The following is a 27,414-nucleotide window of genomic DNA, read 5'->3' on the forward strand; positions in this document are numbered from 1 at the left end:
TTCCTATAAAATGTCTTTTCACATCCTTTGTCCATTTTTCCTATTGGGATATTATTACTTTTGGCAATGAATTGCAGAATCTTTCACTTATTAGACATTTCAGATATTATAGAAGTTGTATACCCTGTCGTCATTTGTCAATCATCACCCTACTTCTGAGGGTTATGAGCACATATATTAAGACTTGAATTTTGGTTTGAGGAATTTTAAAAATAATCTTAGCTTTTAAGATAAAGGAAGACACAGTATAATACGTATATTCTTAGTTGGACCTCTTAGTCTAGGAAGCCCAGGTGTCACGTCATCGGTACATATAGTTTGTATGCACATTAGTTATTCAAATATGTAACTGGAGTCTCAGAGTCTATTTTTTAATTGAAGTCTAATTTTTCAATTAAAAAAAAGTTGAAATCTATTTTTCTATAATGTTGTACTACTTTCAAGTGTACAACAGTGATTCAGCTATATGTATGTATATAGTTTTTTCTTTTTCAGATTCTTTTCCATTATAGGCTATTACAGCATATTGAATATAATTTCCTGTGTTATATAATAGGTTCTTGTTGTTTATCTATTTTATATATAGTACTGTGTACCTGTTTATCCCAAACTCTGAATTTATCTCCTCCTACTCTCTTTGGTAACCATAAGTTTGTTTTCTATGTCTGTGAGTCTATTTCTGTTTTGTAAGTAAGATCATTTGTACCATTTTTTATAGATTCAAAATATATGTGATATCATATATTTGTCTTTTTCTGACTTACTTCACTTAATATGATTATCTCTTAGGTCCATCCATGTGGCTGCAAATCAAGAGTCTGTTTTAAACAATAGAACAAGACACATTATATCTATAAAACTTTTCCTTCTCTTTGTTTATTACATATGTAAATGAGTGTGTGTGTGTGTTTCTGGCATGAAAAAGAAACACATTCACTGCGTTATTTCAGCAGAAAACAGCTATAATGTCTTTTGGCATCACCATGTGCCAGAACCTGTGTGCCTCACATCATGTATCATTAATCCTCATGATGACTCTAAACTATAGATAATATTATCACTCTCTTACAGTCTAGAGGCTGAGACTAAGAAAGGCTGAGGAATGTACTGAAGATCACTAGATGTTTTCAAAGCCAGGATTCTTCACTCTCCAACCTGTCTGACTGGGAAGCCTGTGTTAGCAGGTCAAACTGATATCCCAGAAAAACACTGAGAATCCTGGGAAAGTCTGGGGAAGCAATGGGACATCCTAACCTGGCTAAAGTAAGTCACAGTGTTGCTACAAACCTTTCCAACACAAATGGAAGGTTGGCAAGAGCCAGCTGCTGTAACCTATATAAATACCACTCTAGAAACTAATATTGTTTCAAATTTTCAAAGTTTTACAGTCATCCCAAGATCCTGATTAGAGAAAGGATGCAAAGAGGGTAAATCAACAACTAGATGAATATAGAGAACATGGCAGGGTTATTTTAAACACTTTCAGTACATTTGATTCTTACCTGATTTCATTTCCAAAAGCGTATTGTTATCAATTTCATGGTTGGCTTTTCCGGGCTGAGGCACCCGCAGGGGTATGATTTGAGGGACACACACTGAACCAGCTGTCATTTTCCCTCCTTACATTAAAAAAAAAAAGTGGATGAAAATAAATTCCAAGGGACACCTATATGTGAACAGACACTGAAGAGAAGTATCTCATTCAAATACAGTAAGACTAGTAAAAACTAAAGAGAATATTGTTCCTCTACCACCTACAAATATCATTTTTCTTTTTTCTTTTTTGGGGGACTCCTTTCAGTTTTTTTGTCTTTTTAAAAATTGAAGTATAGTTGATTTACACCATCATGTGTAATATAAATATAATTAAAAAATTTTTTTTGATGTGAACCATTTTTAAAAGTCTTTATTGAATCTGTAACAACATTGCTTCTATTTTATGTTTTTTGGCTGTAAGGCATGTGGGATCTTAGCTCCCCGACCAGGGAATAAGCCGGCACCCTCTACACTGGAAGGCAAAGTCTTAACCAATGGACCACCAGGGAAGTCCCCAAATACCATTTTTAATGGAAATAATTATTGTCTCTGCTGTATTTTTGCTGTTGAGATCTTGTGTGGGCTTTTGATTACCTGAGTATTTACCTCACTTTGTGGGGGGGAAAGCAGGAGTGTATGGGATGAGGGAATAAAATTTAAAGTGAGCACATTAAATGCACATGTCAGAGCAGAGATCATCACTGATGACCAGACCTAAGCAACCCCTGGATCATTACCAGTCTGTCCTGCCTCTGTTTAGTATACCACCTCTCTTGGCTTCAGGCAAGACAGCACACAAAAGGAACAGAGGTAACTCTGTGTGTAGCATGAAATGTTCATATAGAGCCAGCTTCCTTGGGAATGCTCCATGTTCAAAGTCCTGCAGTTGTCATCAATGGTTCGTGCCTGTGAAAGCTGCAAAAGAAACTTTAGAAAATGACAGAGGGTCACGCCTCAGCCAGAAGAAAGCTGGCATGGATATAAACAGTGAGGAAGGAACACAAAAGTCTCTCACTCCATCTACTGTATTTATAATACAAGTATAGAAGTCTTAGTGATCTTTTTCTTGGGGATGGGAGGGTTCATAATTATTAATACACCAAGGATGGGGGGGGCAGGAACCCACACCTTAAAACAGTCTCCCATTCCATCTACTGTATTTATAAGTAATTAAGTACAAGCATAGAGGTCTTAGCGATTTTTTCCTTGGGTGTGGGAGTGTTCATAATTATTAACACATAAAGGATTTAGGGGGGGAAATCCGATGCCTTAAAACCCATTTACATCTTGGATGGTCTTTTCAAATTTCAATGATAATGGATGCATAGGTTTTACTCAGTTAAAATCTACATTGAAACTCAATTTTTACAGAGTACTTCTTGTACCCTCCCCTATTATTTACAATTTTCCAAATACTTACATAATCTTATTTATCAATTTGTGATTGGGCATTTATTATTTTCTTTTCAGTTTTGGGTTTTATTCTAAACAATGCTGCCTTGCAAATTCCCTGACGGTGCAGTGGTTAGGATTTGATGCTTTCACTGCAGGGGCTCTAGTTCAATCTCTGGTGGGGGTATCAAGTTACTGCAAGCCACGCATGACATGACGCCAAAAAAATTTTTTTAATAAATAAATAAATAATAAATAAATAAAACTGCCCAGAATGTCTCTGTGGTTTGAGGTTTGTCACAGACTATAACCCAAAGGTGGGATGGCTAAATTTAAGGGGTGAATTTAATGCCTGGTTGGATAGTTCCAGGTCGGAGGCTAAGAATTTAAATTGCAGATACATACGGATAGAGCGACTGCCCCTGCAAAAGGGCTCTGGAGCGTGCCCATCCTCACATTTTCATTTACGTGAGAGGCAGTTAAAATTTAAAAATGGTTAAAAATTAGTTCAAAATAAAAACCTCTGGGGGGTGGGGGTTGGGGGGTGGGGGGAATAATTCCTGCGGCGACTAGGCGATGTCCTTGAAAGGCTGACAGTGCGTAGGCCACTGCGCCCCGAGCGAAGGGGATCCATCCGCAGACCGATCCGCTAGGCCCGACTGCGTCAACAGCATCCCCCACCCCGCCATCCCCTCCATCCAGACTGCCCCTCACCGCCCGGTTCCGGAACCCCGTCTGGTCCCCGTCTCCGTCCTTCAGGTGCAGCCAAGGACACCGCCACGACTCGGCTGAACGAAGGATGCCCTTCTCTTCCGCCCCCTCCCCCAGCCACCAGGACCCGATCGGGACCCCTTGGGTACCTCCGCAGCCCCCACCGAGGCAGCCCACCGCTCACCGCCCTTGGTCCTCTCCTTCACTGCGGCGGTACGGGTTACCAAGACGCTGCGAGCCGCGCCCCGCCCACCGGGAGCTGGGCAGGTGATTGGCAGGAACCCGCTTCCTAGCAACTAGCTCCGCCCCTGCGGTTGGCCCGGAGACAGGCGGCCGCAGAGCGCTCCTTTCTTCAGGCCTAAGCGTAGGCGTCCGAGAACTTGCCTTCACAGAGGTTGGAAAGCGCTACAAGGTGGCCTCCCAACTCAAAATGAGAACCAGGCTCGTTCGTACAACAGTCGATGATTTTCTGGAAATACCAGAACGAAATACCAGAATGAAGATGTCAGAACGGCCCGCGCGAGCGTGAAGCGGCGCAGGCGCGTCTTGGCCACCTCTAGGCGACCGGCAAGGAAGGACCGCCTGCGACCTGAGGAAGAAAGTCCCTTGCGCAGGCCGAACGCTGTCTTCACCCGTGTCCGGCTTCTCTCGGCTCGCAGTCCGGCCGCCCGGAGGAGTCTCTTCCCCCAAGGTCCCGGCACCTGCGCCCTCATGGCCGAGGTGAAGGTGAAGGTGCAGCCGCCTGACGCGGATCCGGTGGAAATCGAAAACAGGTAAATCGGGGAGTGAGGCTTGTTCCCCGCCTCTGGAGGCCCCCTTTCTCCCGGACCCTTCTCCCGTCTCCAGAAGACTGCACTCTTAAGAAGTTCAGAGCGAGTCGGACAGTTGAGGAGATTGTGTGGCCGGCCTTTCCCTGGGTCTGTCAGGGAAGCTGTCTACTCAGGCGCACCTTTCCTCAAAGTGGTCCACGCCCAGAGTGAAGACTCGGCGTTTCCCCCCGGAAAAGTGTTAGTCGCTTGGTCGTGTCAGACTCCTTGCGACTCGATGGGGTACTGGTGCAAACACGTTCTGATCCAGGATCGTCCTTGTTACCAAGGAACTCCCGTGACGGAAGGTTTAACCAGACTTAGGGTGCAGTTTTCGATTATGAAGTAACAGACACCAAACAGTTTGAACGCGATATTTAAGTGAAGGTTTTAGGGCACCCAACGCATCTTACGCTTACCCAAAGCATCTCCAATACTTTGGCGACCTGATGCGAAGAACTGGTTCTTTTGAAAAGATCCTGAAGCTGGGAAAGACTGAGGGCGTGAGAAGGGGACGACGAGGATGAGTTGGTTGGATGGCGTCACCGACTTAATGAACGTGAGTTAGAGTAAACTCCGGGAGTTGGTGATGGACAGGGAGCTCTGGTGTGCTGCAGTCCGTGGGGTCGCAAAGACTCGGACACGACTGAGCGGCTGAACGAACTGAACTGAAGCATCTTAAAATTTTATATTCTCTACCGTGCACTGCAATGTTTAGGCTACCACAGAATTTATAAAGACCCCAGCTTTCTTAAACTGTTATTAGTAACACATATGATGATCCTGTGACAGGGTGAAACTTGAGGTTTATTTTTGTTTGTTAGGGATAATTCCAAAAACAGGTCCCAGTTGTGGTGAATTGTCCTATGGCTACCCAAGGCACTGTCTCTTCACTTTGTCATACTTGTTGCATCTGAGAAAACTGAAGCCTCAGCTTTAATGTGTTTTTCTGTTTTCATTTTACTTTTGTCCTGATTTAAAGTTCATATGAATAATCTTAAATACAATAAAAATGCAAACGTGTACTTCAAAAGCATCTTCCTCATTTTTAACGTGCTTTCATTCAGAACCATTTTAGAAACCCAGATTATCTGTCAAATGTGAAAAAAGGCACACTTCTAGACTGTTCTGCCTGTATTTTTCCCCTACTGCCTCTTGAACTAGGTAAAAACATAAATATCATTAATTCTTTTGTTCCTAGGATTATAGAATTATGTCACCAGTTCCCTCATGGAATCACAGACCAAGTAATTCAGAATGAAATGCCTCATATAGAAGCCCAACAGCGGGCAGTGGCCATCAATAGACTGTTGTCCATGGTAAGGTGAATCCAGCTAGTTCACGTAATTATTTATATGTTGTGATTGTCATTACTTTCTGTTATGTAGAATGAAACCATTCTCAAAAGTGTGGTAGGTTGTGACTGATAAGACTTCAAACCAGGAAACAGCTCAGACTGCCTAAACTAAGGAAAGAAGTAATATGCATTTTTACAAGACAAATAATTGTGTTTTAACTGTCATATTTAGTAATTTGTCACTAAGGTACATACTGACACACATGTACATGTAGGCATAATCTTTTCCCACCTTCTGTTTGCTTCTTGCTGCTAGTAAAGGCAAATATATAGTAAAGGCTTTGGATCAAATACATAAACTAGTATGAAGATTGAAAGTCACAAATGGAAAAATCAACTATAACTACAATAAACATGTAAACTTAGGGATAAACATGTGATGATCGGGAAGAAATAGACAATTTCTGCAGACCAGATTGTAATTGTCTGATTACTAATTCAATTTTAGTAGTAAAATTAAATTATTAATCAAAGCCTCCCAGCAAAGAAAAGTCCAAGACTGGATAGCTTCAAAGGGTAGTTCTACCAAACATATAAAGAAGAGCAAATACCTATCCTTATGAAACCATTCCAGAAATTTGAAAAGGAGGAAACACTCCCAAATTCATTCTACAAGGCCATGATTACTCTGATACCAAAATCAGACAAAGATATTAGTAAAAAGAGAAAATCAGAAGCCAGTGTCTCTGATGAATATACATGTAGAAATCTTCAACAAAATATTAGCGAACCACATTCAGCGATATACAAAAAGAATCATACACCATGATCAAATGGAATTTATTATAAGAATGCAAAAATGGTTCAGTATGCACAAATCAGTCAGTATAATACACCACATTAAAAGGAAGCTTAAAAGTCACATGATCATCTCAACAGATGCAGAAAAGACATTTGACAAAATTCAACATCCATTCATGATCAAAACTCATCAGAGCTGGTATAGAGAGAACATACTTCAACATAATAAAGACTGTTTCTGGCAAACCCACAGAGAAAATCATCTTCAGTGGCAAAAAGATGAAAACCTGTCCTCTAAAATCTGGAAGACTGGAATTCCCTGGTAGTTCAGTAGTCAGGACTTGGCACTTTGACTGCCAGGAGCCAGGTTCAGTCTCTGGTTGGAGAACTAAGAGCCCACAAGCTGTGAGGCATGGCTAAAGGGAAAGAAAAAATTGAAATCAGGAGGAAGACAAAGAGGCCCACTCTCACCACTTCTATTTAGCATAGTATTGGAAGTCCTAGCCACTGCAGTCAGATATGAAAAAGAAAGCATACAAATGGGAAGAAATGAAACTGTCCTTACTTGCAGATGGCTGATACTGTATAAAGAAAATGCTAAAGTCTCAATCAAAAAAGCTATTAGAACTGATAAGTGAATGCAGTAAAGTTGCAGGATCAAGGTTAATATATAGAAATCTGTTGCTTTCCTATACACTAATAATGAACTATCAAGAAGAGGAAGCTAGAAAACAGTCTCTTTTAAAAGTAACATAAAAGGAGTAAAACAGCTAGGGACAAACTGGTGAAAGACCTAACTTTGAAAATTTTAAAACACTGATGAATGAAATTGAAAATACTACAAAGTAATAGAAAGATATCCAGTGGTCATGGACTGGAGGATTTAATATTGTTAAAATGTCCATATGACCCAAAGCAATCTACAGATCTGATGCAATCCCTATAAAAATGCCCAGGACACTTTTTACTGAACTAGAACAAATAATACAAAAATGCCTGTGAAACAGAAAAGAGTCCAGATAGCCACAACAATCTTGAGAAAAAAAAAAAGCTGGAGGTATCATGCTCCCTAACTTCAGACCATACTACAGTATGGTTCTGGCATAAAAAGAGACATATAGGTCAGTGGACCAGAATAGAAAGCCCAGATATAAACCCATCCACTTATGGTCAGTTAATCTAAGACGAAGGAGGAAACAATGCACAATGGGGAAAAGAGTCTCTTCAACAAGTAGTGCTGGGCAAAATGGATAACCACATGGAAAAAAATGAAACTAGGACATTTTCTCACACCATATCAAACTCCAAGATGGATTAAAGGCCTAACAGTGAGATCAGAAACTGTAAAACTAGAAGAAAACATAGGCAGAACATGCTCTGACAGAAACTGTAGCAGTATTTTTAGAGAAATGCAAATCAATAAGGTATCATCTGACACCTGTCAGAGTGGCTATCATGAAAAAGACCACAGACAACAAATATTGGTGGCAATGTGGAGTAAAGGGAATCCTTGTACACTGTAGGTGGTGAGATGTAAATTGGTACCACCACTATGGAAAGCAGTATGAAGGTTCCTCAAAAATACTAAAAATAGAACTACCATACAATCCAGCAGTTCTACTCCTGGCTATATATATCAAAGAAAACAAAAAGACTAATTCAGAAAGGTCTGTGCACCCACATGTTCCCTGGTGGCACAGTGGGTAAAGCGTCTATCTGCCGTGTGGGAGACCCTGGTTGGATCCCTGGGTCGGGAAGTTGCCCTGGAGAAGGAAATGGCAACCCACTCCAGTACTCTTGCCTGGAAAATTTCATGGACAGAGGAGCCTGGTAGGCTACAGTCCATGGGATTGCAAAGAGTTGCACACGACTGAGCAACTTCACTTCTCAAATGTTCATGGAAACATTATTTACAATAACCAAATGTGGAAGCAACCTAACTGTCCCATCAGCAGATGAGTGGATAAAGAAGATGTGGCATACATATATAGTTAAGAGATACACACACACATATACATACAATGAAATACTGCTGCTGCTGCTGAGTCGCTTCAGTCGTGTCCGACTCTGTGCGATCCCTTAGATGGCAGCCCACCAGGCTCCCCCATCCCTGGGATTCTCCAGGCAAGAACACTGGAGTAGGTTGCCATTTCCTTCTCCACAATGAAATACTACTCAACTGTAAAAAAAAGGCATGAAATTTGCCATTTGCAATAGCATTGATGGACCTGGAGGAGGGTATTAGTGAAATAAGTCAGAAAGACAAATACTATATGTTATCATTTATGTGTGGAATCTAAAAAATAAATGAATATGTTAATAACAAAACAGCCTCACAGATACAGAGAACAAATTAGTGGTTACCAGTTGGGAGAGGGAACTGGGGAGGGGCATAAGAGGTGAAACAGGATGTGTTGTGCAACACAGGGAATATAGCCAACATGTTATAATAACTTTAAGTGGAGTAGAGTTTATAAAAACTTGAGATCACTATGTTGTACACCTGAAACTAATATAACATTACTTCAATTTAAAAAAAAAAGCAGTGCACCAGATTGCTGAACGCTGTTCTAACTGAAAGAGAAAGAGTGTTGTGATTTCTAGTTGCTTCACCATGGTGAAGGTCTTCAGCTTCTGGAAGCATAGAGCAAGTGTGGTGATAAATGTTTTTGTCCTCAGACTCCACTTTCAGCCTTTTTCTGTCTGAAAATTAGCCTCAGCAGTCACCTGTTGCCAGTCCTGCAGTGGGCAGTGGTAAAGCTACTCAAGAATTTTAAGCAAGGGAGTAACTGTTAATAAATCACTAGTGTCGCTGATTTTAGCTCTTAAAGTGAAAGTGAAGACACTCAGTCGTGTCTGACTCTTTGCGACCCCGTGGACTGTAGCCCACCAGGCTCCTCCGTCTATGGGATTCTCCAGGCAAGAGTACTGGAGTGGGTTGCCTTAAACTATCCTCACATTCGTTCCCGTTTTCACTCTTCCTACCCCTGCATGTGTTCAGGCTCTTGGCTTCTACTTGAACTGTTGGGTGCATCTTAATGGCCTTCCTCGCTGCGTGTGCCTCAGAGCAACCTGCTCTGTCTTAAAGGCAGTTCTGACCAAGTTACTCTCCCACCAGAAGCCCTTCTCTCAACTCTGGAGATTCAAGTCCAGACTCCAGGGTTTACCACTCTGAGCCCCTGCCTTCCCCATCGACCTCATCTCCCTGCACCACCTGCCTCACAAGTTAGTTTTCACAGGGAACAGCTTGTTTCTCAGTTCCCTGGCACGTCACGCTGTTTTGTGTCTCAGGCCTTTGCTCATGCTGTCTTCCCTGCTTAGAAGGCCCTTCCTCCTTTCCCCACACAGTGACTCCTCATCCTAAGACTCAACTCCAGGCAGCACCCCTGAACCCACAGGCTGGGCCAAAGCTGATTTCCTGGGAGCCCATCCCCCCCTTCACTTGGCTCTGTCCTCACGCCACCCCGATGGTATTGAAATCAGCTGTGGAGTTCTCTGTTGGAATTCATGTCTGTCCTCCCCACCCCAAACATGTTCCCAGGACAGGTGTTCATTAAACATTGACAAATTAAATTAAACAACTAAATGAAACTTCCAAATTGGGCTGGGAGGGAAAGGACTGCTGTTCACCCATATACCAACCTGATTCCAAGTTACGGGTCTGCCCAGCCTTGACTCATGGGAACCTCTCTCAGTGATGCTTCCCTGAACTGCCAGGAGCCCAGTGGTACAGCCATCGGCATTCTCACAAGTTCAGACTCAAGGAAATGCAAGAGCATGGAATCATTGTGTCAAAATATTTTTGCATGAATAGCCTTTATCTGAACTTTTTAAAGATGTTGTATTTTATTATGTTTATATTTATTCAGTTTACTTGAATATGAATTTTTATTATTCTAAAGCTGCTTGTTTAAAATTCTTATGCATTGATCTTATAACCAGGCTAGGATCTAACATGTAGGAAATTGTTGCATATTAATATTTGAGGAAATGGTGATATAAAGAGCTAAGTTTAAAAAATATACATATCACATGTGATATGTAGGGAAAATCTTAAGTACTCAAGGGAGGAACTGACAATCATACAAGGTAGGATATTTTAGTCTGTGTAAAATATTGAAGAGTGTATTAATGCTTGCCATTGGATTTGATATGTCTCCAAAATAGTTCACTGCTATTTTCTTTCTTTAAAAAAAAAACCAAAACTTTAGGGTCAATTGGATCTCTTAAGGAGCAATACAGGACTTCTGTATAGAATAAAGGATTCTCAGAATGCTGGGTAAGCACCTGATTTTTTATTTTTAATATTGTAAAAGTAATACATGTTTGGGTGGGAAAGGCCAGTACAGAATTGCGTCATGTAAACCTGGTTCTGCAAATTATCTCACCTCCCACAGGAGTTCCATTTCCCAGAGATAGTGGCTCTAAATAATTTGGTATATATCCTTCCTTATAGGTATATATAAATATATATAGCTGATTATATATTTATATACCATATATTTATATATAATCTCTTTTCTTTTTTTTTTTTTTTAACAAATTTGGATCATGCTATCCATACTGTTTTGCACCTTGTTTTTTTTTTCACTTACTGTATCTTGGACATCTTTTCATTCTGGTACATACAGCCCTGTCTCATTCTTTTTAAGGTAAGCCCTTCTTTTGGTAAATGTGATGACTTGTCTACTCATTCCTTTAAGTGATCGTGTAGATTATTAGATTAGCCTGTACCTCTTTGCCTTTTTAATTCTGCTTTATTCCCCTGCAGTAAAATGAAAGGATCAGATAACCAAGAAAAACTAGTGTATCAGATTATAGAGGATGCAGGAAATAAAGGTAAGTTTTAGAGGAACAAGCAGAAAAAACATTGTCTCTCGGACCAGATATTAGGGATGGAGACGCTGGCTTCCCAGGGTGTAGAGCAGGCAGTTCAGTCTGCTGCCTTTTGTGTTCAAAGGAGAAGAAAATATAACACACATACCCACACACACACACACATATACATATTTATAATGTACATAATGTTTGAAGGACACCCAAGAGTGAGGCCGTTGTTGCCTCAAGGGAGGCAGGAACTAGATGGCCATGGGCAGAGATGGAAAGAAACTTCTGAATTCTGAACCATGTACATGTATTATCTGAAGCAAATAAATTAAAACTGAAGGTTTTTTTTTAATCCTCACTTTCTAAATTTTGGAAGCCTTCGTTTCTTCCTCTTATCTATAAATTGTGGATTGTAACATCTCTTTGGTTTTTGTGGGAAACCATGGGACACCTAGTGCCCCATGGCAGTGTCTGATGTAGCTCCTTCCACAGCTGTTTAGTTCCTCTCCTGTCGCCCTCAAAGAGCGGGATCTTAATTGCTGTTATTACAATTTAAGACCTGTTTGAGTCATTGATATTAGCTTCAGCAATTATGATGTAACCTAAAATTGTACAACTTTTATATGTGTTAGGAAGTTAAATTACATTTAAAAAATAAATATGAAGACAGCATCTTCTATTTAAAACAAAATCTTCCTATCTTATGCCTTTTTGTTGGGAAGAAAATACAGCAAAATATTTTTACATAAATTCCCTTTATACATATAATACTTATTTCCTTCTTTGAAAGAAAAATTGTAACTTTCTGCATAGGTTCTTAGTGACTGTAAGAACTATAATCTTTCTGTTTTCCAAGTATAGTGAACATACATACACATAGATGCTCTCATAAAGGTTTTTTTTTTTTTTTAATTGCTCTCCATTGAGGATGGCAACTGACCCTGACCCAAACTTAAATTTGTTTTTCACAGTATACGATCTAAAGTGAAATTTATAGAAAAAAGAGGCTGGAATGTAGGAGGGCATGGAAAGGCCAATGTATGTTAATTCAATGACATAAAGATTTTTCTTCCTTTAGAAAAATGTCCCTTATCATATGATTTTTAAAAGATGCCATGCTAGCATTCCAAGAAATTTCCAGTTAGAAAATGGAACATACAGCTTTTTTGCATATTTTTGTTACTTTATCTGAGATTCTTACCTGTGCATCATTTTTCCTATAGCAGTGCTCCAGGATTATATACATATTCTGCTAGATTTACAATGAGATATAAGCAATGGGAAAAGAAACACAGATCCTATAGTGTTAAACTTACTTTACTTTCTTACAGGAATATGGAGCAGAGACATCCGATACAAAAGCAACTTGCCATTAACAGAAATTAACAAAATTCTAAAGAATTTGGAAAGTAAAAAGCTTATCAAAGCCGTTAAGTCTGTGGCAGTGAGTAACAGTCTGTTTTCTTCTCTTGAACGTTCATTGTACGTATATTGCTCCAAGGATATTTTAGGTGTTTATCATTCTTTCGGCTATGTCATGATTTAAAACAACTGATTAAAAAGACATTTTAAAAACTGTAGCTCATATTGGACCATTTGGAGATGCTGCTTTAGTCCATTAGCCGTAACTGATGTTCTCTGATAATGTCAGGTGTTAATAGGCGAAGCCAAGCACAAGGCGACTTGGTATGCTGTCCTGTAGTCACAGTAAATCCCACACTGGTGTGAAATATAAAGCTTTGGGGTTTTTAAGTCTTAGTTTTGGAAGACTGCTTTGTTACCTTTTAACCATCTGCTATGTGTGTGGTTTTTTACCCCCTAGGCCTCAAAAAAAAAGGTGTATATGCTCTATAACCTGCAGCCAGACCGCTCTGTGACAGGTGGGGCCTGGTACAGTGACCAGGATTTTGAATCTGAATTTGTGGAGGTGCTTAACCAACAGTGTTTTAAATTCCTACAAACCAAGGTGAGCCATAACTGAGGAAACATCCCTCCCAGTGGGTTTTTTTTTTTTTTTCAGTTTTTTCATAAGGAATGTTTAATAATACATATTGTATCTTATAGGAATTGAAAATAGTGAAATTGGTCCTTTTTCCTAAACAAAATAGGTCCTGTTGTTGATTATCCTCTATAGAAATTGTGTTCAGAAGGTATTCTTCATGAAATTTGTATTTCTACCCTTATAGGCAGAAACAGCACGAGAAAGCAAACAGAATCCAATGATACAAAGAAATAGTTCATTTGCTTCATCACATGAAGTGTGGAAGTATATCTGCGAATTGGGAATCAGTAAGGTCAGAGCCCAGTCTCTAATTTTCATCTTATTTTTAAAAAACTTTTGCTTCATCGCAGGGATATGGTTTACACTGTATTCTAAACACATCTGGCCCAGACCCTCTTCTCAGGTGATACCTGTGTACATTCTACAGAACCTGCAAAATGTAGAACCCACTGTCCTAAGCCAGGCAGGCAAAGGCAGTCCTTGCCGTCAGGCACTTTTTGAATTGAATGTCCTTGAGCATGGGCTCCAGGGTGGAAGCCTGGCCATGCATTTCACTACCAGATGCAAAAGTCTGTTCTGACAAGTTCTTGACTCTCCTGGGGACATTTCAACATATGTGCCAAACATCCATTATTAGTATCGGTTGTCATTTATTGGTAGTTTTCTACTTATGAGATGTAAGTGGCACTGTCGGCACATTCTTTCGAAGATCTGTACATATGGACACTGAAGCCCCTCACCATCAGAGAAGATGCTGAAGTGGCTGCATGGACAAGTCATTTTCATTTCTGCTCTCCAGTTCTCTTTTATTAAAAAAAAAAAAAAAAAACAGGAATTTGGACTATTTGCTGTCTAAAGTACCTTTCTGCTTAAGCATTTTTATAAATCTCCATCAGATCTTGGAAATGTGACAAGTCTAGATCCTCCTTAGGAGGGTGAAGACATCAGCAGGTGTCAAGCTCAGCAGTGAGCTCAGAGCTCTATCCCTGGGATCTGAGTGGTCTACTCTCACTCTGGCCGTTGTTCAGCTTCTTTGTGCTTTCAGTTACTGTAGCATAATCCTTCCCCACTTCATCAAGAATTGTGACCTTTTACTGTTATCAATACCCTCCAGAAGGATGACTCCTTGTTTTGAGTCCTTTCTAACATACTGCTTTTGTAGGTGGAGCTGTCCATGGAGGACATAGAGACCATCTTGAATACACTCATTTATGATGGGAAAGTAGAGATGACGATCATTGCTGCCAAAGAGGGTACTGTTGGCAGTGTGGACGGACACATGAAACTCTACCGGGCGGTCAGTCCCATCATCCCGCCCACAGGCTTGGTCCGGGCGCCCTGCGGACTCTGCCCAGTGAGTTAAAATGGCTTCTCTTTCTACTTAACTGCCTGAGACTGCAGATGCCACCTAACTTAACGTACCAGCAAGAGCTGCTGAAACCACCATGTAACCTTGATGACAGACCTTTAATGAGCATGTCATCACCTTATATTCTTCTCTATAATAACCACCTTAAGGAAATTGGTTTTCTGCTCTTGATCCCAAAATGCACAATTCTTTTCTTAACCTTTTATTTTTTATTGGGGTATAGCCGATTAACCATGTGATAGTTTTAGATGCACAGCAGAGCGATTCAGCCATACTTATACATGTATCTATTCTCCCCCAAACTCCCCTCCCATCCAGGCTGCCACATACATTGAGCATACATTGAGAGTTCCCTGCAAAATGCAGTTTTTGCTGAGGGCTAACCATTTCACCTAAGTAGGGAGGGTAATGGTGTTTGGTGAGAACCTGCTGTGGGCCAGACATGTTTTTGAAAATGTCTGTGGTCTCATAATCCTCCTGCACCCTTGGAGCTACTGGTATTAGTTAGTGTGAGGGGACTTAGGGCAAGGAAGACTGAGAGCATTGAGCTGAGACTTGACCACCAGGCCTCCCTCCCGGAGGTGACCTGTTCTCCCTTGCAGCACGCCACACTCGTCATTTGTTCGTTCCCACTCGTGCTGCAGGCTCTGTCCGGGCTCTCGTGGTGTGTATATTCTCGGATTGCCTGTCTGCTTTCTGTTGTCTACGGCTCATGCCCTGGTTTCAACTCCCAGAAAAAAGGCTACTCTGTTGGGAATTCTATTTAGCACTTTCACAAGAAGGAAGGTGACTAAATATGAAACACTTGATTAGTCAAGATTAAGTCATTCGTGTGTACAGATCTCCGATCCTGGACCGTTGCCTGCCTTCTGCCCAGTGGACAGGCAGACTAGTCAGCTTAGTGCTGTGGCAAACAGTATCCGTCTCACTCCATGATCAGAGCAGGTCCTCTTCAGGACCTAACCTTTCACTTCGAAAGTTTTCTTTTTAATATTGCTTTAAATAAATGCTTGAAATATTGGATATTTTGTTAGAATTTTTAGTTGTAGTTGATATTTAAGGCATTACCTATAATATACTAATTTTAAAACTTGAGTTTTAATGTAACATTTTTTCTTTTCTAAAGGTTTTTGACGACTGCCATGAAGGTGGTGAGATTTCACCATCTAACTGTATTTACATGACAGAATGGCTGGAATTTTAATAGAAAGCCATGAACTTTGCTGACGTTTTGCAAATGAAGTTACTTCGGAAGTAAATAATTTAATTCATGATGGAACATCACACTCCCTTGAAAGCATTCAAGGTACAGACTTGCTGCTACAGAAAAATATTTTTTTTAATCTATGAAGACTAAATTTATATTGATAGTGTAGTCAGCAGGGTATGAAACAGATAATAAGGTTAGTGGAGAAATCCATTCTTCAGTAAGTAAAATACTCAGAACCTCTTGGAAGACCACCTGTTGGAACTTTCGAGACTTCTGATGATTCACAAGAAAAGAAGCCAGCAAGTCAGTATTCGCCAAGGACTGTGATAATGGTCAGAACTTTAAAATGCCTGTTTTAAAGGTGTTTATCAAGGTCTTCATTGGGAATTTTTTACATATGGCTCAGTGTCACCGTTTCTGTTTTCTCCATGGTTTCATTGAGGACGCAGACTTGGAGCATGAGGTGGGAGACAGTAGAGCATCGCTTTTCACACACTACTGATGCCTTTTTATGTCAGAAATATTCTTTCCGAGGATGACATTGGTGTACTTACCTCAAACCCAAATGGTAACTGTTGTCAAGGTCATGTTTTCAGTGCATAAATGTTCATTGTTCTCATCCTAAAGGGAATATCTTCCCTGGCTCTTTGTTGTTAAAGTCTGTGGCTCAATTGTATTATTTGCTAGAATTTTCCCCTAGATTCTTATTTAACTAAAATTAAAACTAAAAATAATCCATTGCCTTCCATTCCTTTTGTCGGGGAGTTTGTTTCCATATTGTCTTAAATATCATGGTATAACAGGTCTAAACTAAGCAAGAAGTTGTTATAACTGTCCTCAGTTTCAGTAGCACTTTCAGTCCCAATCCTTAGCTGAATAGAAAACAATGGGTCACCTGATGTTTTGTTGCACAGAATTCAGCTATAGGGCCTTTTAGAATCTCAGCTGTCATACTTTCACTTTGTAGCACCACTTAAAGGTTTCTGCATCCAGGTCAAAAGCCAGGGGCCAAGGGAAAGGAAAGTTACCCCAGTTTGGAGAACCATCACAAGGGTTATTTTGAGATAAATAGTAAAATAAAACTCAGCTCAGTAACCAATTTGTAAGAACCATGTAAATTCTGTGGTGAGCTCTATAGAATTAGCATTTGATGACACTGGTGTTTGAAACACAGATCATTTCAGTTATTGGGTATGTGTAAGATCCAGAAGGGTCTGAGAGCCCAAAACTATAGAGGGCTTCTGTCCCCCCGAGAGTGGACTGGTAAGATGAGTATCTGCCTTCCTGGGATCTGGCCTGTCAAAGAGTCAGAAGTGGAAAGAAAACCAGTTTGTGTTTTAAATACTGATTTTTTTTTTCTTTTTAAATACAGATTTTGTACTATATCTTGAGGGCCAGAGATTGTTTAAAGTTGAGAATCTGTGGCTAAACCAGAAGTATTCCTTGCCTACCAGACTAAAGAGTCCCTTTAAACTTTTTCCCCTTATCCTGTTTTTCATTCTATATTAAGAAGGAAAGAGGTGATTTAAAAATACAGCATCTCTGATGTTGGTTACATGGATATTTACAGGAATAAGTTCTGACCAGAACAAACTGTGGGGCTCTAGGCTCACAACGACACCACAAAGTCCAACCGGACATAAAGTCCTACTCCTCACAGCTGATCTCTGTTTAGTGTATGACATTTTGCTCACCTGAAAACAGATATTCCCTGGAGTCTGTCAAGGCCCGTCTCTGCTTTATACTGATCTGTACATACAGAGTCAAACAGAGAATCATGAAAGGCCGCGATCTGATAGTTTTAATGAATACTTCATGTGGGATTCTGTCATGTGACTTCTCTGATCTCAGTTTGGTGATGAGTAAGTTTTATGGGGCAGTCATTTTTATCATGATTAACTAAGCAAACCAATCAAAAGTAACTCAGTGGAGTCACTTCGACTGTGGTGGTGGGTGAGGGAAGAATGTATCACATGCTCTAGCATAGTGCTGTCCAGGAGAACCTTCTCTCAGGATGGAGATGCTCTGTATCTTTGTCCAGCAAGGCAGCCGCTGGTCACCCATGATGGCAGAGCACCTGCACTGTGGCTTCCATGAATGAAGAACTGCACATTGTCCTGCTGGCTCCCCGTGGCTACTGGCTGCCATGCTGAGTGGCACAACTGGACTGCCAGATGGCTCTAAACTCAAGTTACTTTTATAGGAATGAAGAATAGCAAAGTTAATGATTTCTGAATTGTATGTATTTGCTTTTTTCTACAGAGAAAGAGTACAACATAGTATTATGGACTGTTACTTGTATAAGTTTTTACTTTTAAGAAAAGACTGCAGAAAACAAGAAATAGCGTACATAGAACAATTACTACTGCCAAATAATTCAAACAGAGTCAAACTTTGATTACAGGCTTGGCCATATCAGTGCTAAACAACCTCTCTCAAGAGAATTATTCAACTGATTTATCTACTTTGCTTTTCACTAACTCATCATTTATTTTTAGTTGTAAAAGACACATTCAGCGCAGCAAACTCAGAACTTCCCTGGCTGTAGGAAGTAAACAACAGATGTCCACCATACCATAGCTACCAATTTTCCCAGCCCCCCAAGGTTGTTACTGCTGAAAGCTTAGATTTGTCTCCTGACTTTTTAAAAGCACATTTAGAAATCAAGACTCTTCAGCTTCAGATGACACCTTTGAATCTTCAGGAGGTGTAAATAGTGGGAATTCACATTACTGAAGCAAATGTCTGGTGTGAATTTACTGGAAAGTGTTTGAGGCAAATCTTAGGGATCATCATAGCCAAAAAACATTGGAAAATGAGAAAGGGTTTTTTGAGGGAGTGTGATTAGAAGGAAAATTATGGAATGATGCTAAAAGAGATCTCAAGGCCCATGGAGACTGAAAGGTGGAGCACTCTACAGAGCAAAACTTGAGGCATGGAAAGATCATTTTTTAAAATATTTAACAGAATCCAAATTGTTGCCATGACTTTGTCCTTTGACATGATGTCTGTTTCTCATGCTTTTCTCAGGCTTTACAGAGAAAAATTTACAGCACCTGGGTAAGTGAATACCTAAGGCAGAGGTCACACAGGGATGGCCTGGACTTTGTGTCTCGCAGTGTTTGTAAATTTATTTACACTGTAGTTGCCAACTAACATAACCCATATGTCTGTGGACTGAACATAATTCATGTACATATGGATTATATATATATATACACACACACACACAATAGTCCCTAAATTTAAAACCCACTATATAAATTTGTTTTTCTTGAAAAATCAGAAAGATTGGCAATATCTTGGCAAATTCCCACATGGCGACAGGGCCCAGGAGTTCTCCCTGTTCGTTGCCCGGGTGCCCTCAGAGATCTGGCCTGATCCTCGCCGATCCAGTTGACCCTTCTCATGTTTACCACCTGCCCCTGCACGCCCCTGCCTCCACCTCCTTGTGTGTCCCTCTTGACATGTTTGAGGATGAGGGGTCAGGGGTCAAAGGGGAAGGACTTGGTCTGGGTTAACATCTGGGGTCAGCTCCCAACTGAAGAGCGTTCAGAGCTCTTCACCAACATTCTGGACCCTTAGTCATGTTTTCTTTCCCCGAAAACGGAAAAGTTTTATGTCAGAGAGCAGTGTAGCTTCTTCAACGTAACATGAAACCTGTTTTAATCTGAACTGGGGGGTCAGGAAACCTAGCTTCTGTTTCTGCCTTACTCACTTTGGACAGGTAAGGGTGGTTAAGTTGTCCGCTGTCCCTTACCAAGTGGGAAAAAGAATATTTTAGGTCATAGCAATTTGAGGAGATGTAGATTCTGTTGAGAACGAAAATGCTGTTTAAAAATTGAAACTTGTTTTTTTAGGCATTTTGGGCCTTAATTGGATCTGTTTTATGTGTCAGTATTCATGTGATAACAGAGATTGTTGACTATTAACAATCTGATAGTTGCCCTCCTCTCATGTTGTTACGCAGACAGCAGGAACCATCCTGTCTACGCTGGTACTTTCAGCATGGACCGGACTACACTAACCAGTTCATGAAACTCTGTGCTCTGGAAATGGCCGCGGTCAGTGAATTTGTACAATTTGGCTTCCAGCCTGTCGGCCACTTCTTGTTGTTCCTTCCAAGGAAGGAAAGGGTCATCGGTGGAGCCAAACTGCACAACGTGAGGGCAGTTGGCTTTGATCTTCTCCCACTGCCAGGGCCGGCTGAAGTAGCCTGTGAGAAAAGCCCCGAGCCTGTCAGTGCCGTGGACCATTTCCACCCTAGCTGCTCTAGGGAGGACCACAGCAGGGACCTGAAGAATCCGAACCCCACTGTGAGTCTGCTGATCTGTAGGGCTTGAAGATGAAGCCAGTAGATGGCTACTGGTGAAGAGGGAGGGTGTGGTTCAGGGGCTCAGTTCTAGATCGTGGATTACAAGCTGGTCCACCGCTCTAAGTGCCTACCTTATATCTAAAGATGGGTGGTGGGTATTTCTCATGTGCGATTAGATGTCTTGTTAGCCTGTCAGAAGACAGTGCTATTTTATCATGGAGCCCCTTGACTACAGGAGGGGCTCTCCCCAGGGTCTCTGCCTTCAGACTTACCACTGGCACGCTCGTTCGCATCCCCCAGGTCAGATGTGTACGCAGCCACTAACACGATAGCATACACCCGGTGCGTCTCGGCGTACCTGGAGAGACAGGAATGACGTAGCTTAAGTCTAGTGTTAAATGTAATTCCCAGAAAGGCAGTAAGCCACCCACAGTCACTTGACTCAGCTTACAGAAAGCACGTGGTGCAGGCTGCTGAGCTTGGTATGAAAAAGAGCAAGCAAACTGCAGAAGAACTAGGTGCCCAGCAGGCAATTGCCTCACCTGGGCTACCTGAGCTTCTACTCAGTTCTCAAAGTAGTGCAGGCCTCGCCTGGAATAAGCATAACAAGTGTAATCGTTCATCTCGATGTGTGGGTGCATCCACCTTCAGCCCACACTGGCTTTACCTGGTTGGTTAACACACAGATTCCGTGGCTCGGCCCCAGAGCATCTGATTCAGAGGACTGAGAGCAAGGCCCAGGAATCAGCACTCTAAGGCATGACACCTCCCCAGCCCAGGTGATGGGTGCGGGTGGTCTGTGTCCTATTGCAGAACCTTGCCTCTTGCACGATGCTCCACTCTGTGCTGTTAACCGTTTGCATTGTGTCACATCTGTCCCCCCCCAACCCCCCGCCCCCAGCAGGTCTGGGCCTTCTTGCTGTTTCTGGCCCTGTTCCCTCAAACAGTGCCGGCAAGCAGACACTCAGCTGACTGTGTAGATAGTTCCCTCACTGGGCAGAGACTGGGCTCAGGAAGGGGCTCCTGCCTTTAAAAGAAGGCACGTGGTTATGAGCAGTGGCCTGAGAAAAATTCAGCTGGCCTTGAGTTGGTACAAATTTTGGCGTAAAGTGATTTCTTCATTTTCCAGACAACCCCTTGCAGCTTGTGAACACTATGACTGTACCATGATTCTGCAGGTCCACATCAGAAAGCATTCTCATAGCTTCAACAGGTGTGGCTCACAGGTTATGGAACCTGGCAAGATTTCTCTGACAAACAATTCATGAGACATCCTGAGAGACTGAGTGGGATAAGAGGCCACACAAAACAATAATCCTTTGTCATCCAGCCTCACAAATAAGGAGGAAACCCAACCCTACCAGGCTATTCAGCCAGCTCTGTCCTTACTCTAGGCCTTAGAAGCCAGCAGGGATGTGCCCGTGAACCCCGAGGGCTGGGGGTGGGGGTGGTTAACAGCCTCCACCCTTCCACAGGGATTTATTGAGCACCTACCATATGCCAGGTACTCCTCCAGGCACTGGGGTTTCAGTGTCAGAATAACAAAGTCCCACCTAATGGAGTTTACATTTGAGTGGTAGGAGACAGACAAGAAATGAATAGGATGTCAGATGATAAAAAGTGCTATAGATAATAAGGGGCATCACAGATATAAAGGGGGTAAGATTCAGTGAGGTGAGGTTGCTGTTTCACAGGGAGTGATTCCAGAAGGCCTCACTGGAAGGTGACGTGGAGTAGAGACTTAGGAGAGGAGAAGGCCACGCAGGTTGTCTTGGGACTAAGTCCAGGTAGGACAGTGGCCAGCATGGGCCTAAGGAAGGCGTGTGCTCAGAGTGTTCAAGGACTGCGGTGAGGTCTGTAAGCCAGGCTGGGGGCAGCTCGGGGGAGATGGCAGAGATGACATGGGTGGAGGTGGTGTTGAAGGCCAAGACGTTCTTCTGGGAGGGTCGGGAGCTGCTGGGGTTTGGAGGCACTCATGTTTTAAAAGGATCACTGTATCTGTGTCTGAGTGGATTAAATTTCTTTTTAATCCACTAACCAAACCAGGAAGGAATTAGGACAGATCATGTTACCACTTCTGAGGGCAGCAGTGTTTCCTCTGCGGTGGAAACTTAAGACATGCACCAGCTATTTCCCAGGCAAGCATGGCTGGAGCCCATGGCAGGGGCAGGGGAAGGGGTTGACATTCAACAAGGACCAAACCTCATGGCCGCGATGGCCCCGGAGCTGTGGCCAATGATGATGGTCTCCTCGTTACAGTGCAGCTCCGTCTCCATGAAGGGCAGCCAAATGCTCTCTCGTGCTGTGACTGAGGTTCAGGGGAAAGGAAGAGTCTGTCACTCAACAGGGGCAGTCTTAGTTCAATCCTGCCCACCCTTCTAACACAGGGTTGCTCCGTAAACTGCAGGACCCCAACAGGGGATGAGGCTGTTTTCACGGAGTCAAAGTTTTCCGTATTGCTGTTGGAAAGACTGAAGTCTGTAGTTTGGGTAAATAATTTTGTTTTTATTTTTTTTTACCATGTTCTTGTAAGGAAATACTAAAGAAAAAATACACCTCTGAAGTTTTAATGTAAACTTTCCAACTAAAAAACAGAAATCCTCTTGACGATATTGTCTCTCAAGTTGACGTCCACATATACTCTTTCTTTCCAAGAAGGAAATTCCCGAGACAAGTCACAGACATGCTCAGAACAAAAGTGGCAAGGTTACATTTTCTAATATTAGGATCTCATAGAGATGCTATAACTTTTGTCACATCTCTGCCTCAAATGAAAAACCCATGAATTCTGCCTGAAAATATTTGACTTATAGAAGGGAAAATCAAGTTGCTTACAAAGTTGAAAATTAAATTTTACTAACCCTGGGTGCTCTTCTTGCTCCTCCTAGAACTTTCTATCACATCCTTTGGTTTGTAGCCTCCTCCCCCCAAATACTTGCCATCATTCATCCTGAGGTATGTATTCCCTTCAGCTTCTCTACCAGAAAATGGCAAGATCAAAACCCAACAAGAGGAGGCTTTTTAAAGATAGATTTAAAAAACTTACTTGGGTCAGGCATATTTTTAGACAAACACTGGAAACCAGGTATCTACAATATGAGGGGGAAAGAAAAACTATTATAAGGAGCTTAATTACAACTAGTAATGGCTAATAAGAAATGAGACACCTGATATGAGCTTTATCAGTTCAATAAGTATTTACTTCTATTATGAAATGAAGTGGGTTAAATATGAACAAACAGTCCCTCCTCATGAACTGCCACCTGTCAGTAGTTCTCCATCCAGCCAGCTCTGCAGCTCTCTATATGTGCATCTACAGATCTCCATTTATCACCACCGGTGTATATGTAGACAGAGGGCTCCAGACAAACTCACCTGGAGCCAATCCGACTATGCTCCAGGGAATAGGTAAGAGGTGGCACACAAAGCTGGTACAGAGAGTGGGAGATCCCATCCTCCTGGACAGCTTTTCTAGCTCCTTCGTGGCTCTCAGCCACAAGCCTGAGATTTTATTCTAGACCTGCTCTAGGGGTTGGCAACTCAGGAAACAGTCATTGCCTAATTACGGAAGAGGGTTTTAAAAAAAATTCAGCCTTCAGAAGACAACACACAGATGCCATTGTTATAAAACTCACAAGCCAAATTTACCAAGGTATTGTTTAAAGCATACATATGGAGGTTGAAAAGCACATTTTTTTCCCAGTGGAGTAAATTTAAAAACAGGCTTCCCTGGTGGCCCAGACGGTAAAGCGTCAGCCTACAATGTCGGAGACCTGGGTTCTATCCCTGGGTGTGGAAGACCCCCTGGAGAAGGAAATGGCATCCCACTCCAGTACAATTGCCTGGAATATTCCATGGATGGAGGAATGGACTAAAGTCCGTGGGATCGCAAAGAGTCGGACACGACTGAACAACTTCACTGGTTCACTGGTTCAGAGGGCAGGGAAATGGGATGGAGGGACATACAGATGGCTCTGAAGGTATTGGGAAAGTTCTAGATTTCAGCTTGGTGACAGGACTCTCCGGTATTGATTACATCGTGCTTCAGGATGAACACACGTGTTACGTACATCCTTTGTATATATCAACATTATGAATTAAAATATTTAAAAGTCTGAAGCAGAGAGCAGAGGAGACAGGTAAAATTAGCTGAACCTGCAGAAGATACGGGAAGCTGGCGTTCTCTAGTTTCTAGAGGTGAAGCTAGGACTCTAGTCTCAGAGAAGCCCTCCAGCCTGCTTCACCAGCCCAATTTCCAGCCCTCCTTGCAGAATCTAAGACAGGGTGGCAGGGCTTTGCACGAAGAGGTGGGAGCGGGGCGCCCTGCGACGCCAGGCCGACTCTCCCAGCGCAGCTCGGGGCGGCTCCTACCTGCTCCAGCTCCCTCTTCACCCAGCCGTACCACCCGTGGGTGGCCACATCCTCGCCCCCATTCCCCGGAATGATCACCGCCTTGCAGGGAGCAGCCATGTGTGCAGCAGACCTGTGGTGCTCAGGGGAGCCTGATCAACATGGAAGCCTGATCAACAGGGGAGCCTGCCCCGTGGGATTCTGGGAATTGTAGTTCCGGGGTGGCAAACGTGTATCCCTGTGAGCCGCTGGTCCACTTGCTCCACTGGAAGCGCCGCAAATCTTGCGGTGATCCAGCAGATGTAAACCACTAGCGCTCCCATCCCCCCAACCCCCTCTTATTTGGAACAGAGTGTGGTATCCCGAGAATGTGTTATCTCTTACCTAAAATTACTAATATTTCTATAAAAAAATGTGTTTTAATTTCCTGAAAGCAGAACACAACCCATTTTATTAGTTCAGGATTCCTGATTTCAAAATGGTTCTTAGTAGAATAGTCAGTATCAGCCAATAACAGTCAATAGCAGCAGGGGAATGGCGGGGGGGGGGGGGGGGGGGAGAGAATTAGGACTCAAAGTCTAGTTATTAAAAAACATGCTTTGCTGAAACCCTTTGGGGAGTTCTGGGTTTGGTGGGGGGGGGGCATGAGCCACTCATTACCTTGTATGGCCGTCAATAAAACTTTACTCTGGGCTCTGATGTTTAGATATTGTTTGGCCTAAGTGTGTATCAAGCACATTAACTTGTGTTCACTAGCCTGTCTAGGGGCCTGTCCATCCAAAACACTTAATGTTTCATCCTGGGTTTTGTACTGAATTCTTCTCAGGGTGTATTGTAGATCAGAGGCTGCAGTGGCTCATGACTGATCCCTGTAGAAATGGATAGCAGACAACATTCTTTGTTTTACATTCTGTTCATGTCTGTGTCTTCATGGCTGTAACCAAGAAAGGTCTGGGGACACCCTTGGTGTTTCAGTGGATAAGAGCCCACCTGCCAATGCACAGGACATGGGCTCAATCCCTGGCTCAAGAAGATTTCATGTGGCGCGGAGCAATGAGCCAATGCACCAAAACTACTGAGCCTGTGCTCTGGAATCCGCCAGCCGCAACTACTGAAGCCCATGCGCTTAGAGCCTGCGCTCTGCAACGAGAAGCCACTGCAACTGAGAAGCCTGTGTCCCACAACTAGAGAACAGCCCACATTCACTGCAACTAGAGAAAGCCCAGGCACAGCATGAAGACCCAGTGCACCCAAAAATGAAAGAAAGATATAAATATTTTGAAAAAGAAAGGTCTTCAACTTTTGTTGTGAATGAAATGGTTTACTAACTTTAGAGACAAATCAGCCTACTACATTTCTTCAAGGAGCTTTGTTCTCATTGGCTTACATAGGGGAATAGAATTTGCCTCCCTCAAATATGTCTCTTGGTGTATTAATTATTTTAAGCTGGTTATTTTCTAAGAAACAGCAGACTTGGGAAAAACTATTAGCCAGTAGGAATTATCCTCTTGTAAGAAACATTTATATTTGTAAGAAGTATCTCCATTTGTAGGTTGTCTCCCTCCTTGTACTTGTAAGAAATATTTATATTTGTAAGAAGTATCTCCATTTGTAGGTTGTCTCCCTCCTTGTACTAGGAAGAGGATGACCACATCTCTAAAAGTTATGAATGAAGAAGGCAGTGAGTTTAATCTGCCCAACCACATTGCCCTTATTTACTGTGTGACGTCTGATAACTCACTCCACACCCTCAATATCCTCTTTAGTCTTTAGTTGAGAGTTCCAGAAAAACATCTATTTCTGCTTTCTTGACTATGCCAAAGCCTTTGACTGTGTGGATCACAATAAACTATGGAAAATTCTGAAAGAGATGGGAATACCAGACCACCTAACCTGCCTCTTGAGAAATCTGTATGCAGGTCAGCAAGCAACAGTTAGAACTGGACATGGAACAACAGACTGGTTGCAAATAGGAAAAGGAGTACATCAAGAATGTATATTATCACCCTGCTTATTTAACTTATACGCAGAGTACATCATGAAAAACGCTGAGCTGGAGGAAGCACAGCTGGAATCAAGATTGCAGGGAGAAATATCAATAACCTCAGATATGCAGATGATACCACTCTTATGGCAGAAAGTGAGGAAGAACTAAAGAGCCTCTTGATGAAAGTGAAAGAGGAGAGTGGAAAAGTTGGCTTAAAGCTCAACATTCAGAAAACTAAGATCATGGCATTTGGTTCCATCATTTCATGGCAAATAGATGGGGAAACAGTGGAAACAGTGTCAGACTTTATTTTTTTGGGGTTCCAAAATCACTGCAGATGGTGACTGCAGCCGGGAAATTACAAGACGCTTACTCCTTGCAAGGAAAGTTATGACCAACACAGATAGCAATTAAAAAGCAGAGACATTACTCTGTCAACAAAGGTCCGTCTAGTCAAGGCTATGGTTTTTCCAGTGGTCATGTATGGATGTGGGAGTTGGACTGTAAAGAAAGCTGAGCGCTGAAGAATTGATGCTTTTGAACTGTGGTGTTGGAGAAGACTCTTGAGAGTCCCTTGGACTGCAAGGAGATCCAACCAGTCCATCCTGGGGGAGATCAGTCCTGGGTGTTCATTGGTAGGACTGATGTTGAAGCTGAAACTCCAATACTTTGGCCACCTGATGTGAAGAGCTGACTCATTTGAAAAGACCTTGATGCTGGGAAAGATTGAGGGCAGGAGAAGGGGACAACAGAGGATGAGATGGTTGGATGGCATCACCAACTCAATGGCCATGGGTTTGGGTGGACTCTG

At 42.2% G+C, this 27,414-nt stretch overlaps 3 protein-coding genes across 38 annotated transcripts in view; 1 reads left to right on the plus strand and 2 right to left on the minus strand.

Moving 5' to 3' along the window:
* The window catches only part of DZANK1 (double zinc ribbon and ankyrin repeat domains 1), a 50,505-nt gene extending 46,631 nt beyond the window's left edge, over positions 1-3,874 (minus strand). For 6 of the 35 annotated variants that reach the window (XM_027976746.3, XM_027976742.3, XM_060397480.1 and 3 more), the window contains exons 1-2: positions 3,824-3,874; positions 1,503-1,619 (exon numbers count right to left, since the gene is read on the minus strand). In XM_027976746.3, the coding sequence (XP_027832547.1) occupies positions 1,503-1,611 (109 nt within the window). In that variant the 5' untranslated portion in view covers positions 1,612-1,619; positions 3,824-3,874. Of the gene's footprint in view, positions 1-1,502; positions 1,620-2,273; positions 2,464-3,642 lie in introns of those variants that run through there. The other 29 variants (XM_027976745.3, XM_027976741.3, XM_060397479.1 and 26 more) reach the window with 7 other exon arrangements.
* Positions 3,875-4,235: 361 nt separating this feature from the next.
* On the plus strand, positions 4,236-16,685 carry POLR3F (RNA polymerase III subunit F). 2 transcript variants are annotated; one of them, XM_012188537.4, is made up of 10 exons: positions 4,236-4,412; positions 5,647-5,764; positions 10,755-10,822; positions 11,175-11,195; positions 11,315-11,382; positions 12,702-12,814; positions 13,193-13,336; positions 13,557-13,664; positions 14,535-14,726; positions 15,868-16,685. In XM_012188537.4, exons 1-10 carry the CDS (start codon positions 4,351-4,353, stop codon positions 15,943-15,945), a joined length of 972 nt encoding a protein of 323 aa, XP_012043927.1. In that variant the 5' UTR covers positions 4,236-4,350; the 3' UTR covers positions 15,946-16,685. The 2 variants fall into 2 exon arrangements, with proteins under 2 accessions (XP_012043927.1, XP_004014341.1); XM_004014292.5 differs by lacking the exon at positions 11,175-11,195.
* A 1,491-nt stretch (positions 16,686-18,176) lies between these two features.
* Positions 18,177-24,794, minus strand: RBBP9 (RB binding protein 9, serine hydrolase). Its single transcript, XM_004014293.6, has 5 exons — positions 24,638-24,794; positions 23,313-23,355; positions 22,469-22,574; positions 20,539-20,624; positions 18,177-20,167 (listed from the first exon to the last, which is right to left on the minus strand). The coding sequence occupies exons 1-5, from the start codon at positions 24,734-24,736 to the stop codon at positions 19,941-19,943; spliced, it is 561 nt and encodes a 186-aa protein (XP_004014342.1). The 5' UTR covers positions 24,737-24,794; the 3' UTR covers positions 18,177-19,940.
* Between the last annotated feature and the right edge of the window lie 2,620 nt (positions 24,795-27,414).

The sequence above is a fragment of the Ovis aries genome, chromosome 13 (assembly GCF_016772045.2).
Source record: "Ovis aries strain OAR_USU_Benz2616 breed Rambouillet chromosome 13, ARS-UI_Ramb_v3.0, whole genome shotgun sequence".
In the NCBI taxonomy this organism is placed as follows: domain Eukaryota; kingdom Metazoa; phylum Chordata; class Mammalia; order Artiodactyla; family Bovidae; genus Ovis; species Ovis aries.

Excerpts from the sequence above, each read along its gene's own strand:
- POLR3F (XM_012188537.4), top strand. The coding sequence starts at position 4,351 with ATGGCCGAGGTGAAGGTGAAGGTGCAGCCGCCTGACGCGGATCCGGTG. Across the intron at positions 4,413-5,646 it reads CCGGTGGAAATCGAAAACAG|GATTATAGAATTATGTCACC; the intron begins GTAAATCGGGGA and ends TTTTGTTCCTAG. Across the intron at positions 13,665-14,534 it reads GCGAATTGGGAATCAGTAAG|GTGGAGCTGTCCATGGAGGA; the intron begins GTCAGAGCCCAG and ends CTGCTTTTGTAG.
- RBBP9 (XM_004014293.6), bottom strand. The coding sequence starts at position 24,736 with ATGGCTGCTCCCTGCAAGGCGGTGATCATTCCGGGGAATGGGGGCGAG. Across the intron at positions 23,356-24,637 it reads TGAAGAGGGAGCTGGAGCAG|ATACCTGGTTTCCAGTGTTT; the intron begins GTAGGAGCCGCC and ends CTCATATTGTAG. Across the intron at positions 20,168-20,538 it reads TGCGAACGAGCGTGCCAGTG|GCTACTTCAGCCGGCCCTGG; the intron begins GTAAGTCTGAAG and ends CTTTTCTCACAG.